The sequence below is a fragment of the Paramisgurnus dabryanus genome, chromosome 10 (assembly GCF_030506205.2).
Source record: "Paramisgurnus dabryanus chromosome 10, PD_genome_1.1, whole genome shotgun sequence".
Classification (NCBI taxonomy): domain Eukaryota; kingdom Metazoa; phylum Chordata; class Actinopteri; order Cypriniformes; family Cobitidae; genus Paramisgurnus; species Paramisgurnus dabryanus.
In genome coordinates, this window is record NC_133346.1 from 19,474,188 (window position 1) to 19,489,266 (window position 15,079).

The following is a 15,079-nucleotide window of genomic DNA, read 5'->3' on the forward strand; positions in this document are numbered from 1 at the left end:
AACAGTCAAAGTGACTTTAGGTTACCAAAGTACGGACTTGTAGGAAGACCGTGATTGTTTAGAGTGCCATTTGGGACAGGGCCAATTACTGCCAACAGTGGCATTGCTAGTCATTTTCAAGCTTTATCAAGCCTAATTATATACACAAGGATTCCTTTAGATGGACTAGTTGACTAGTTATTCAGACAACCCAGATTATAGTGGACTCGTTTTTACATATCTATAAGTGTCGTATTAGATTCTTGATTATAAACACAGTAAGTAACATAAAAATTATTATTTTAATTTTAATTCATATGCACTCAACCTTTTATCAAAATCTGAAAATGTACTTCCGCCCCCTTTTGGCAATCATTCTCAGATGACGTTGGTTAGATGAATTGTGTAGTACGTTAACTCCACCCCCTAAAAGTGTCAGTCTGCTGCCACTTCTATTTGTGAATGAAATGCCTACTTGTCTTAATCAAATCAAAGCACAGTGGAAAACACAGGCCATGCCCACTCTTCCTTGATATTCTGTTTTACTCAGAAATATTTCCCAATACGGAAGTCAATTGGGGACTTTAAAGAAAAGTAAAATAGAGTGGCTCAACATCTTCCTGTTTCTTTAAACAAGTTGACACGGCTACTGAAAACACGTAAGACCCCCAGAGTGACATACATTTTGGTTAAAGTATGCTAAAAGAATACAGAACATGGATTAAAGACATGTAATAAAAAAGATGATCTCTGATTTGTCAGATCATACTTACAAATGAAACTTCTCCTCCCAGACTGGATTGAGGTTGCCAAAAATGGTCTTGGTCCTCTTCTTGGTTTTACCCACCTGGACGGTGACATATGGATCACTGGAACCGGTCTTATCTTTAGCCTGCAGCCCTTGAGCACAGAGAACTACAAGAAACAGATCAGAAGTTAGGTCAAGTCAAAAAGGTATGTAGGAAAATTCACATTAGCTCAACTTGGAAAATATGATCTTTGTAGTGGTATATATGAAATGTGCCTCCAAAGTATAAGACGTGATTGCTTACATTACACGTTATGTTTTTTATATCATTACATTTTGCATTATACTAAATTAATTTAACATTATATAAGACGCAAGGAATACGAAGACACATAAATTACGTTACTGTTCAAAATTGAATAAGGAAAGTTCAGAATGGAAAAGTCCTAAACTGAACGTAGCAAACTGGTATTCAAAATTGAATGTAGGTAGAATTGAATTGTATTGTATTCATTCATTGTATTCATTTTCAGTATGAATTATACATTACTATACAAAAATACATGGGATTTTCCAGAAACATACATAGAATGATATTATAAAACTTTATGTGGTGCTCTATGGCCGTGTAACTTTGATAGAAATATTTTAAAAAAATGATTTAAAACTGTCCAACTTGGGTCCAATATAACATACTGTCCAACATGGTTAATACAATACAAATTCCAGCTTATGAATGAATTTAGATCAACACAAAATACATTACAGTTTCACACAACATCACCTGTGATTGTGATCTTGGCCGACCACTTTGATGTTCCATCCAGAACGCTCTGCTTGATGGTCTTCATCTGTTGAGCGTGGATGGCCTTGCTGACCACAAACACATCTCGGATGACTTCAAAAATCTCAGGTTTGTTCCTCTCACGGATCTTCATGCGATCTTTCATGGCCATGATGATGTTCTGAGTGCGATCCTCAGCTCCATGTTTGGAGCTTTTCTCAGCCGCCCCTGAATTAAAGAGATCATGATGGGAATCAGTATCTTTTCAGGGTTTATTTGCACAGAGATGAATGATATGAGAAAAATTCTTAGCCGACTAAACAAAGAGAACAAAAGTAACTAAACAAAACCATTTATATTTGCATTTAAAATGTAAATCATCCATATAGTCAAACAGTTCAACATCTAATTCTAAGATTAAGCTAAAAGGCACACTCCACTTTTTTGAAAATATGCTCATTTTCCAGCTCCCCTAGAGTTAAACATTTGATTCTTGTCATTTTAGAATCCATTCAGCTGATCTCCGGGTCTAGCGGAACCACTTTTAGCATAGAGCTTAGCACAATCCATAGAATCTGATTAGACCATTAGCATTGCACTTAAAAAATAACCAAAGAGTTTTTAATTAAAACTTGCCTCTTCTGTAGTTACATTGTGTATTTAGACCGAAGGAAAATTAAAAGTTGTGATTTTCTAGGCAGATATGGCTAGGAACTATACTCTCATCCTGGCGTCATAATCAAGGACTTTGCTGCCGTAACATGACTGCAGCAGGCGCAATGATATTACGTAGTCCCCGAAAATAGTGCCATGCTATTGAAAGATACCTAAGGGGACTATTTTCGGCTGCTGCGTTATATCATTTGTGCCTCCTGCAGTCATGTTACGGCAGCAGTCCTTGATTTTTACGCCAGGATGAGAGTATAGTTCCTAGCCATATCTGCCTAGAAAATAGCAAATTTAAATTTTCTGTCATTTTTAGTACACAATGTAAATACAGAAGAGTCAAGTTTTAAAAAGGAAAAATATCAAAACTCTTAGGTCATTTTTGTAGGCGTGATGCTAATGGTCTAATCAGATTCAATGGATTATGCTAAGCTATGCTATAAGTGCTAGAGCCAAACCCTAAGATTAGCTGAATGGATTCCAAAACGGTAAAAATCAAATGATTAACTCTAGGTGGCTGTAAAATTAGCATATTTAAAAAAAAAAAGTTCTGTCACTTGTTTTACGTGTGTAAATGCTCCTACTCGTGCCCGCCCCGAGCGGGTCTCGAACCAGCGCTTGCCATGACTTCTAGAGTATGTCGCTACACCCCCTTTTAAGGTCAGGGAGTAAGGTTTACTTACTGCACAGCTTTTCCTTGCTAGCTGGCCACCTAAATCGCCTAAATCTTACTCTCATCCGGGTCACGGCACCACTGCAACCAGTACTCACACCAGGCCCGGTACTAGGCTTGCTGGACTGGGGGGGCAGTCAGGATTTTTGGGTGGGCAGCCATTTCTTGACTAAAATGATTCATACACTAAAATTATGGATGTTTCAATCCAATATTACTTTGCATGTCTTATAATAAAAGGCAATTTATATGTCATTTTGCACGTTCACATTTTAAAAGTAGATGCAATTAGATTAATGATTTATAATGTTATAATGATTACACTAGTTTGACACATTTAGTCACAGTTAATGAAATCAGGCAAGCAGGTGATATAAATATAAAGCTGTACATATAGCTATATTTTATTAATGTTTACACTGCATTTAATCTATTATTTTACTTATAGATAAATTAAAGCCATTCTTATACCTACCCTACCCAACATATGCCTTTATTCTAAATAAACACTTGTTAGGAACTTTATTTCCACTTCTCAAACATTTTCTTCATGTAAAATAATGTATTTTCAATGTGATAAGCTGTATTGTCATTAATTCCTGACCCTATCATTGCTGCTGCAGCAACCTCAAATATCACAACAAAGCACAATGCTTTAAATAATATATTGTTGCATCATGTAAGCAATTTGACATGCATGACAAATTCGTCAAAGGTTATCCTGTTTGCCTATAACAGCACCAGACAAAAGCACAAGCCCTAAAATACTGTAAGTGTGATTTGCGACGAGACCAAAGATAAATCACACTGCTTTGTTTATAACACAGCAAATTAGATATTATAATACAACGCAACATTATAAAATACAACGTTTTACCTTATGATGACCTTGCGGAGTGAAAGCTCCTCCTGAACTTAAAAGTCTGTAGATTTTTGCGTGTGAAGTTTTTCTCAAACGCGAGCTGAATGAGCTGATGAATGACGATGACAAAACCGCTAAAATTTGATTTTAAAACTGCACTGCATGCGATGCTCAGCTGTTACAATACTGTATATTTACTGAATAACCATCTTATATCATTTATATCTACTATATAGTATGCCACAACCAAACTGCATATTCTAATTTTAATAAACAGAACTACGTCTAAAACAAACACATTAAATGCTGCTGGAGACTTGCCATTGGCTGTTGTATTTGCATGAATAAATAATGAGGTGAGTCTAAGAAAGGATAAGGGGCTATTTTGGGCATGTTTTACTATAAAAAAAGTTTTAATTTAATATGTGTTGGGTTATTACGTTTATGTAATACTAAATTGCATTGTTTTTGATATATATTTTAAAGATGCGTTTTTTTTAGTTACCGTCATAGAGAACAGTAGTACTTTTCCTGTGACTTAAATACTGCTGAAAAGGCCTCCAAGATTTGAATAAGCTAATCAGATGTTAGTGGGCGGGAGCTGTGAACGCTAGCGCTTGCCTAAAGAAGCCGTTTTTTGTGTAAAGAGACTCCGTTATTTTAAGGTTGGCTGGACATTTTTGGGGGGGCACAAGGAAAATCTGGGGGGGCAATGCCCCCCCCAGCCCCCCTGTAGACCCGGCCCTGACTCACACCCGCCTCGAGTAGGACTCTAACCACCGATCAGTCCGGTATGGAGGTTGGGAAGTGAGGTTTACTTACTGCACAGCTCTCACTCACTAGCTTGCCTCGTTACATATGCCCAACACTTTCTTCAAATTTTAGTCCATGGTAAGGCATATTCATCCACATTATCTCAAAAAGTGGCTTATCTCACTCTCTCCCTAAATGTCAATTAGCGCTTACACTTTCACAATCTTGGCAGATTTATCGCCTCCTATAAGTGCGAAAAAATTTTCCAAGTTAAAAAAAAATCTGCACAATATGACAGTCTCGTCAACATACTATGGAGTAAAATACATGTGTTTTATAATTAGTCACTTGAACATCACCTCATCAATCATTTTAGCTAATAAATCTGTCAACCAGTGTAATGTCATGGAGAAAAAATATTTAATTTAATAAATTACAGGATGCTTAAAGCATCAAAAATAGTTTTAAAAGGACGGTGCCTCAGATTGAATGAACAAAAAGGACACCGGGTGAAAGTTGCCAAATGATGCCTTCTCTGTTTATAAAGGCTTCATGGTACAGTAGCTCTCAAAACAATGTTTGTGTTTTCTATTCTAATGAGATGCCTCCCATCTGGTATGTTTATAAAAGCAGCATAATTCATTGCCTATGATATCCCACAATCCTTTGTGTGCAGTTTGGTGCTTGGTTATATGAAATCAATAAAATGCCATTTAAAAAGAATCTCAAATCATCACCACTTTCCTCGTTTTTTTAAAAGTTGAAGCTCATTTATTTTGCTATAGTAATGCATGATTGTATTCTATATTTGCATTCACGAAGACGTTTCAATCGCACTTACGTTGCAGGCAGTCTGCATTTAGCAGCTCTTGGCACTTCTCGTGGCACTTGACCCCACATTCGGTGCAGCGCATGCCCTGTCGAGCGATGCCCCACAGAAGCCCCTCACACTCGTAACAGTAGGTGGGTGTGGTCGCTGTCCACACCTCAAAGTTGTGAGGTGTGGTACATGAAATGGGGTAGATTAACGCTTGTAGTGTTTTCTTGTACACGTGGCTCTTCTGCAGAAGTGAATATTAAAAGTGAAGTTTAATTATGTTTAATCAAAATACTAAATAATATGCCTGTATATGTATAGAAAACTACTACTTACCAGTTCTTCATCTTTTATGGAGGAACGGGAGGCCATCGCAGATGCAATGCCAGCCTTCCTGGCCTGAACCAAAGACTGTGATACAGAGAATAGATGTTAGCACAGTTTAAAACATTACAAAATCCCACACATCACCCCTGGTTGGATATCAGAAGACAAGTGTAAGAATATGAAAGTAATAAATGTCTATAACAAAAACCCAAAAGTCAACAACTAGGGGTGGTAACTATGAAAGCCCCAGAAATCAAAAGAGAAACTTTTCATGTGTGTGAATAAGGCAGGTGGGGGACGTTAAGGGAAGGATACAAACTATGACTAGCTTACCCCTAGTACACCAGCCCTTTGAAAGTAATGCCCCAATGTACACTTACATTTTTACGTTTAATCAACTTTTAATGTACAAGTGTTGCTATAAATTATAAAAATAAAAAGTTGTTTCAACTTTAATTTTATAATTTACAGCAACTAATCACTAGGTAGAAAGTTAAATTAATTGTAATTAAAGTTGATCAAACTTAAAAATTTAAGTGCAACAAGTATTTTACAGTGTTGGAGGAAAGTCAACTAATAAAACTAAACCAGTGAAAAGAGGCTTTTTGGGTTTGCTTGTATATCAAGTAAGATTCTAATAGTTTGCAAATACATTTCTATACATTTATATTAATTAAATGCATTGAATGACAAAGACCCTCTAAAATAGTTTGAAAAATATATGTAATTTTATTTTGTCATTTAAAATGTTATCTTGTTATACAAGACAAGGATTTATTTATATAAACATACAAATTTGTTACAGTGTAACATAAATGTGTAACATAAATGTTTAGTCATCAATGTTAGAAGCTATGAAAAAATCTATGTATTTGCATACTATTAGAGCAATACTGATCCCATGGATACAGTATTAGTCTTGATATAAACAAACAAAAACTAGGTCCAGTCACGTGGCTTATTCTGTCACTTACCATAGCCTGACCATGAAGAGTGAATGCGTTCAAGAGAGTTGTAGAAGTTTAATTTTAGGTTTTTCGAAGGGAAAAAAAGATGTGTAAAGTTGATTTTACATCACTTTAAATCTTTGAATCACTTAAAAGTTAAAAGTCATCTTTCTGGTAGACTTTCTTTTTTATCTGGAGTGTTTAAAAATCAGAGCCAATCATGAAATGAAAGACAAATTAATAATAATTTTTATAAAAAAAAATATTATTTCAGATAGCATTTGCAATATTGCGGTTTCCAACAGGAACAGCACTATATGGGAGATTACAGGTAGCTTTTTTGAAGATGATACAACATACAATAGAAAGTGTTCATGAGCACTTACCACATCGCTAACCAGAGGGATGGCTTTCTTCTTCCGTAGATCCGGCATACTGTCAATTCCAAATATTCCACCCCCATTTCTGTAAAAATCAACACTTTTTATAATGACAATTTTCCATGTTTAATAATTAATAGATTAACACTGAACACATTTGTCACTAACTTCATGAATAATTTCATATTACATAACAAAAATGAAAAGTCAACCATTCACGGTGTATAAGGGCAGTATTAAAGAGCAATGTACACAATAAAACTAATTTCTCATAATCATAGGGGAATCACTTTAAAGGCGGGGTGCATGATCTTTGAAAGCCAATTTTGACATTTAAAATCACCTAAACAAACACGCCCCTACCCCAATAGAATCTGGACCTGCTTTTGATAGACCCGCCCCACACATACGCAACCCAGGCAATGATGTTGGTTAGTAGACACACCGCTTACTGCTGATTGGCTACAAGTGTGTTTTGGTACTCGGTCCGACTCTCTTTTCCAAAGCGTTTCTCAAAAATCATGCACCCCGCCTTTAAGTGCTAGGCCTATATATAAAAATGGTTGTAAAGTGGTGCAAAAGTCGTGCTATAGCACAATTTATGGTTCCACATGTGCGCTATATTGCACTGAAAGTGGTTGCCATTTTTTGCATTTCACAAGAAACTTACCCAGTTTTAACCCAAGCGTTCCTTGAATTATCTCCATTTTCTTTTCCCTGTGCCGTCAAAAAGAAAGTTTAGAATAATCAATGTGAACAGTACAGAGGCAGCCAGAAACACTTCAAAATAGTACAACTTAAAGCTAAATGACGAAGACACAGGATTGGTTGAGTTTTACCACAAGGCCAGAAAAAGCGAACCACAACAAGATGACCAAATATGAGCGAAAAGGGTTTGTATTGATAATGACAAAATCACTGAAAGACTTCTGGCATGCAAAACATGAGACACAGTAAGTGCAAGAGTTGAATGTAAAAAATACAAATTTTAAAGCAAAATCACACACATACACGCTTTCATCAGTACCACAGAATTTACCTTAATTTGAGTTAAATGAGTTAAAGTTTGTAATAATTTTTTAGTACACTTATGCAGTATATGAAGAGCTCAGATGCAAAAGCCGCTAAATGCCACCTCTGTCAAAAATGAGATAATGACATTAATCAAATGATTTGATATCTTCATCAAATACTTTTGCTTAAATACGCTTAATCCCAGGCCTCAGGCCATTCAGAATGACAGGTTTGTTGGCAGAATATGTAAAACGCCATTTCAAAGTGCATAGAAGACGATTGTGAAACGACCTCGGATCACATTTAAACTTGGGTCCCCTGTGAGTACTTGGGCCTGAATACAACACGAATGTGGCAGCCACATGCATCACAGCGCCCCCTAATGTGTGGTTCAGTTTCTTTCTGATTTTTGACTTTCATCATTTGCATTGTTTCTAGTTGCATTTTTAGCTGTTTTTCCATTACTGTATACTGTATATGGTCAGATGTAAAACCCTCTAAGTGCGTCTGACGTGTTTTCTTGTGTATGAGCAATTTTGATCAGGCTTTTATGGTTGGGTTCAGTAATTTAACTCTGTTGGCCATGAAAAGATTGTTAGTCAGTAATTCAAATGTCTTATTTTCATAAATGCCACATGCATCACAGCGCCCCCTAATGTGTGGTTCAGTTTCTTTCTGATTTTTGACTTTCATCATTTGCATTGTTTCTAGTTGCATCTTTAGTGATTTCGTAACTGTTTAATTTGTCTTGTCCAAAGAAGTGGAATTTTTTATAAGTGGATGTTATTGCATGCACTTAAAGTGTTTTGCAGCGAAAGAGTCGAATTTGTTTCAATTACCAATGAATGACATTTATGAAAATAAGACATTTGAATTACTGACTAACAATCTTTTCATGGCCAACAGAGTTAAATTACTGAACCCAACCATAAAAGCCTGATCAAAATTGCTCATACACAAGAAAACACGTCAGACGCACTTAGAGGGTTTTACATCTGACCATATACAGTATACAGTAATGGAAAAACAGCTAAAAATGCATCATCTTTGTTATCCATCTGAGGTTAACCATTTGATTGATGGCATACAAAATCCTTCCACAAATAAACAGAGGTGTGGCTGTATAGTTTCATAAGAGAATGTGATTTGCTTCAACTTCTATGCAAGCAACAATGGTGCAAGGTCAAGAATGTCATTTCAAATACATTTAAAAGATGGCATATCACATAAAAATAGCAAATTATGTACCAGAAGCATTACAGGACACAAATCATTGGATGTTAAAGTAAGAGGTCTTCTGTATATAGCATAATGGAAAGCAAACTTGTATGTTTATCATATGCTATAATGAAGACTATGCGTTCACAGAGACTTGGGATGAGAAGCAAAGAAAAATTGACATTATTGAAAAACAATGGCTAGGAATTGATCAAAACAAAATCAGGACCTGATCATCTTCCCTGCTTCCCTCTGTAAAACAGAGCACATAAGAGGAAAACAATACGATTTAAGTTTAGCCAAGGCTACAACAAAACATTGTTAAGCTTACCAATGACTGACCCAAATGTAAAGATCAATTTTGAGTTGTACCTTGTTTAAAATCCTCTTCAGAGAATGTGCTCTTTGAGGCATTTGCAATCCTGGTTTGTCTGTCTTGATGTCTTTTCTCTTTGAGAACACGTTGAATATTGGCAAGGCACTTCTGGTGGTGAGGATCTATAAGGGCGGTGTCATTGTCAAAGCTGTGCTCCGCCTGTTTTGTATTAACATCTGTCTCTAATAATTCTGAATTCGTGCCCTCAAGGTTTGTTTCAGTGTTGCATGGGACGAATGCCACGTGATCTTCATTATCTGAATTCAGGTGCACATGCTTTGGACTGACCTCTAGAATACACCGCAGGTCTGTCAGAGGTTCATCTACCTTGTCCGAATGGTCCACTAGGCAGTATTCAGTTGGCGTTTGTGAAGGGGAGACAGTGCTTGGAGTAGATACTAGAGGATCAAAAGATTGAAAACTATGTGGTTGGTTGTGTAATTCCAGCTCATCTGTCCCATGGAAAGATACTTCACTGCTCTTTTGGGGTGACCCACTGAGATCAGGGGGAACAATATTGCTTAAATGTGATTCATCAAAAGTGGAGCTTTGAAGTTCACTTGATTTGAAAACTGCAGACTTGGTGTCTTCATTTGGTCTCTGGGATTCAGAGTTGTCAAGCCTTATCAGGGCTCCCCTTAGAGCCGAATGGAAAGATAACACAGCTTTATTGACCTTTACAATATCATACTGTCTATTAGATGGTTGGGATTCTTCAGAGTCAGTATTCTCAGAGTAATCTGTATTAAGGTGATCTTCAGAAGCACTTGGGCACACACCCTCTGGCCACTCCATATCTAAACGGTCTTCAGAACTGCAATGGTCATAAGAAGAGTCTACATTTTGACAAGCATCACTGTAGTCTGCCATTCCAATCGTTGAACAACTAAGGCTACGGGACGGTCCACTGCATGATTCATCAGCATACGCATCCATGGTGTGGTACCCTGAACTTCGTGAATACATGTAATTTGATGTGCAGTCACATCCAACATCACTCAGAGTGGGTTTTTTGGGATGCCTCCAATCAGCAACACTAGATGAACTGGATGGTGAGTCATTAATGTTTCCAAAAAGCAGGGAGAGGTGTTCAGAGCTGCTACGTGATGAATGACCCGGAGTGCTGCTGGTCTCGCCACCATTGTACCTATACCACATCTCATGATGCGTGTCATTTTCCAGTTCGTCTGCACTGTTTTGACAGGAGCAGTAATCTTCCTCACACCATCCAGTGTCCCCACTCCATCCTCCCTCTCCACTTATGCTTAGCTGCATTTCTGAACTTCTCCACTCAACACTTTGCTGGTCAACATCTCTAGAATTATAACTACCTTCTTGATCTCGACTGTTTGAACTATGACCAGAGGACATGGAGCTAGTGCTCATAAACTCCTGCTTATAAACTCGCTCTTGGTAACCGTAGCGAGACTTCTTAACTCTGGAAGTTCTTTCGGACATGTCAGGATGTAATTTGGCTCTTGGAGGTGAATTCTGATAGTTAGTTGGTGCATCCCACCCTGATATATTAGTCCTGGCCACTGGAGATCTACTTTTATTCTTATCCAATTCTCTTTGCTTTGCTATCGGACTGTTATTTCTACTCTTAGACACAGCAATGGCAGTTTGCCTCCCAGGGCTCCTTTGATGAGCCACAAGTCTTTGAGGTGATGGGTTCACGGCAGCACCAACTGAGTACAGCTCCTCAATTTCCATCAACACAGCATCTACACAACAGGATACCTCATCCACTGATCCACTTACAGATGTCAGGTATTGTCTCAAGTCTGAAATTTCCTCTTGGATTTTATTTATCCCCTGCAGTTCCTTCAAGATGTGCTCCACTATGGTGCTTGTGCCTCCTCCTTTTGCATCTTTTTCTTTGTTTTTACTGCATTGTTTAATATCCATGGCACGACTTCCATCAGCACAGTCAGAACCACTGTCCTCTGCTTGATCTGCAGGTCCTTTCTTTCCCATGATGCATGGGATTGTGACATTACCCTCACTGTTAAGCTCCACCTGTCCAACTACGGTACTTTTGTGGGTCGTAGCATGACTTTCAAAACCGCGTTGAGTTGAGACACTACACTCTTGACCAGAGGGATTTCTTTTTATGCCACATATAAACATGTCATCATCTATCTCCACAGGAGATTGCTCAGAGTCAAAGGTAGTGCACTCCCCTGAGCCTTGGAGGAACCTTTGAATCTTCTTGCGTAGGCTTCGACTGACCCTGGGACTTTGGGCTCGCTTCTTGCCAAGGTCTCTTTTCTTGGATATTTTTTGCTTAAGTTCACAAGAATCACTTGCTTCATCTTGCTCATTGGATCTGCTCTGTGAAGACATCCCTTAAAATCTTGCGTGTCTTAGGTGCTAACCAGAACCCTAAAGCTCTGGTGTATGTTATTACAGAGTTGCATTTCACCTTGGGTACACAAAACGTTTTTTCAAAATTAGATCATGGGAGAATTTCCTAAAAACACAGTGGTGGTTTCCTGGACAAGGTTTAGATTAATCAAGGACTAGGACATTTAAGTAGTTTTAACAAACATACCGTACAAAAAAACAATACTGGTGTGTATCTTTAGACAAAACAATGGCACTGATATATGTTAAAGGTATAGCGGAAGATTTTTTTTTTCCGGGTGGATCATCTAGACCAGGGTTCCCCAAATCTTACGCTGGAGGGCCAGAGCACTGCAGAGTTTAGCTCCAACCCTGATCAAACACACCTGAGCAAGCTTATCAAGGTCTTCATGATCACTAGACAATCACAGGTGGATATAAGTTTGATTAGGGTTGGACCTAAACTCTGTAGTGCTCCAGCCCTCCAGGGTAAGATTTGGGGAACCCTGATCTAGACTATTGGTCATCCCAGTTGTCAATCATTCTGATGATATGTTGATGTAAGGCCGTCGTACATGCTGGTCCCTAGGTTTGCTTTCTGCACATGCGCGCTTCCAGGTGTATGTGTGTGGTGGGCTACGGTTTCAACCATTCATTGAAGCTCGCATTCTCAGCGTGTTTTTTCAAAATGTCTGAGGGTCGCAAGAGAAAACGTGTCTACGAATTGTATGACAAGAAGAGAAAAGCCTTTGAAGAAAGAAACAAGACAAGAGTGTTTTGGGAGACTATTTCACACGCTGGCATGCGCTAAAAGCACATGTTGGGCTTCCTATGCAAAGTTTCTACTCGACAGGTAAAGTTTGGCATGCTATTTGGAGAAATCCATTTAAAATCACTGCTAGTAAACGTTGATGTAAGCTACGATTAGCGATGCTAGCCCTGGCACAAGTCACGACTCACAAACCGCGCAGACACTGTAAACATGCCGCCAGCAGCTTGTAAACAGTGCGAAGAGAAGAAATGGGCTTGTGCATGCTCTCTCTCGTGCACGCCTTTAATAGGCGTTCCCTCTTTGGAGCAGGTAGAGTGTTGTGCATGTTCTTTCTTTTTTTTTTTAAGTGGAGGAGCGTTTCTTTTCAAAAATTCGGAAAAATCTTCCCTTATACCTTTAAGATACTGTACGTCAGTGCAAGATATTTTTAAATTAAGCCAGCTCAAACATGGATTTTAGTCTGGGTCTAGGATAAACCCTGTTCAGGAAACAGCCTCATAATGTTTAAGAATAATGGCATGCAATAGAATAATGCTTGATAGATTTATTCTTAAATGTAATTGAGATTGCAAAGATCAATGGTGGGTAAATGTTAACATGACCCATGTATTATGTCTTATTCAACATATGTACTCATGTGTTCATGCTCATTCAAAATTGTGCTGCTCATATATGATCTTGACAATAAAACTGCATATACCATAAGACCAAAATGACAAATGCATGTTTGAGGTTCAAGTTTTATATTAGTGGGTAGTATTGTTGAAGAAAAGACATCCATTACAGCAGGGTAGTAAGTACTGTATGCCTAAATGTCTGACATGCAGTGAAGAACAACAAAGAGCAAAATATATAATAGAATGGCAATACAACTTTTTCATCATACGTCAAATATCAAATAATTTTGTAAACTCAATCATCTATCACTTTAAAAAAGTGGTTAATATTTCAAAGCTGGTCTTGGCTTACCAATAAACCTATCCTTTATTAAGACTTAATATACTTTAAATAGTTAAAAGACCATGGGACTGGATAATCAGAACACAACTAAATAAGTATTTTAAATGAAAAAACACCATGAATTATCAAATATCAAAGTATGGGTGGAAAAGAATACAAAAATGTTTTTCTGCTATGGCATTTATATAAAAGTGGCTGTGTCTTGCATAAAAAGGTGGAGCGTATTGCAAAAGCCCAACACATTATTTTCTTGCCTGTCAGTTGTTTTAACAGTAATGCTTACAGCAGAGAGAGGTTGACAGCCCAGCTGTATTCACTATGCATCATGATTGTTAAACAGAACCTGCTGGGTCTAATAGCAGCTTCACCCAGTTTCCTGTCTGTCAGGACAAAATGTTAGCTAGTCTCATCTCTGCAAACTAGCCTGACCATTTCCTCCCTTTTATTTATTTTGATGAGATAATTTATTGGTTTTAAGAAAAAGCTGGTGCTATTCATTATGACCATCATTTTTTTCTTTGAACATTAGGACATTCAAGTGACACTTATTTTGTGGCGCTGATATATTATAACTATAGTCATTTCGGAGTTTGTGGAGACCTTATGAGATATAGTGGGAAAGAGCCTTACACAACTTCTATTTTAACACTATACATACATTTAAACATTAGATAACGTTGCTTTCTGGTAGCGTCTCCACATAATCCTTTTTCTTATGTTCTGAGATCATCTATATAGAGAAAGCAACCATAAAAGTGGGCCACATATCTTAAGCCATAACTGTTTTCTGTAATACATGCCAGCAAGAAAAAAGGCAGTCATTGAAATTCATAGGCTGTCCTTTCTGTTATTCTCCAAAAGCATTTAATGGCCAACATGATCTTTTACTGTGACTCCAACAATGAGCATTTAGGTTGGCAGCTTTCAAGGGCACATTCTGGCTGGCTGCCATACGTCTGCAATAGGCTAAAACGGATGTCAGGGACGGCACGTTTTATGATGGATTTTTAACTTAACATCTAGCGCTGACCCGGGAAGTGACACGTTTTAGCACTTTAAGTATTATTTTAATTATTTTAAGTTATTGCCACCTTCAATCTAATTAACATTCATTACACATACTACAGGACGCTACAGTATAGCCGTCACTCCACATTTATGCTTAGGTTAAACTCCACATTCTGCATTACCTAATCACATCTACCTATTCCAATCGAAGGTGTTTACGTGATAAGAGTACAGCTGGTAAAAGCAAATAATCAAACACTCTTTGAAGGACAGACTCATAGACCAATGAGGTTATTACTGACATGCGAGTAAAAAAGTGTGGTAAGGCTTATTGGAATCACATTCGGTAGATAGCGAAGTTATCATAACTCATCTCATATTCATGCTTGATTTGCAATTCCAGCTCAGAAATGGATAAATGCCTCTTAAATTGCATTATGAAACTGCAC

At 37.6% G+C, this 15,079-nt stretch overlaps 2 protein-coding genes across 3 annotated transcripts in view; both read right to left on the reverse strand.

Moving 5' to 3' along the window:
* The window catches only part of unc13bb (unc-13 homolog Bb (C. elegans)), a 92,684-nt gene that overhangs the window by 27,227 nt on the left and 50,378 nt on the right, over positions 1 to 15,079 (reverse strand). For both annotated transcript variants that reach the window (XM_065290437.2, XM_065290436.2), the window contains exons 11-16: positions 7,607 to 7,653; positions 6,943 to 7,021; positions 5,619 to 5,693; positions 5,307 to 5,526; positions 1,512 to 1,739; positions 753 to 894 (exon numbers count right to left, since the gene is read on the reverse strand). In XM_065290437.2, the coding sequence (XP_065146509.1) occupies positions 753 to 894; positions 1,512 to 1,739; positions 5,307 to 5,526; positions 5,619 to 5,693; positions 6,943 to 7,021; positions 7,607 to 7,653 (791 nt within the window). The remainder of the gene's footprint in view (positions 1 to 752; positions 895 to 1,511; positions 1,740 to 5,306; positions 5,527 to 5,618; positions 5,694 to 6,942; positions 7,022 to 7,606; positions 7,654 to 15,079) is intronic.
* On the reverse strand, positions 9,380 to 11,890 carry LOC135779432 (uncharacterized). The gene is made up of 2 exons (XM_065290144.1): positions 9,541 to 11,890; positions 9,380 to 9,420 (listed from the first exon to the last, which is right to left on the reverse strand). Exons 1-2 carry the CDS (start codon positions 11,888 to 11,890, stop codon positions 9,380 to 9,382), a joined length of 2,391 nt encoding a protein of 796 aa, XP_065146216.1.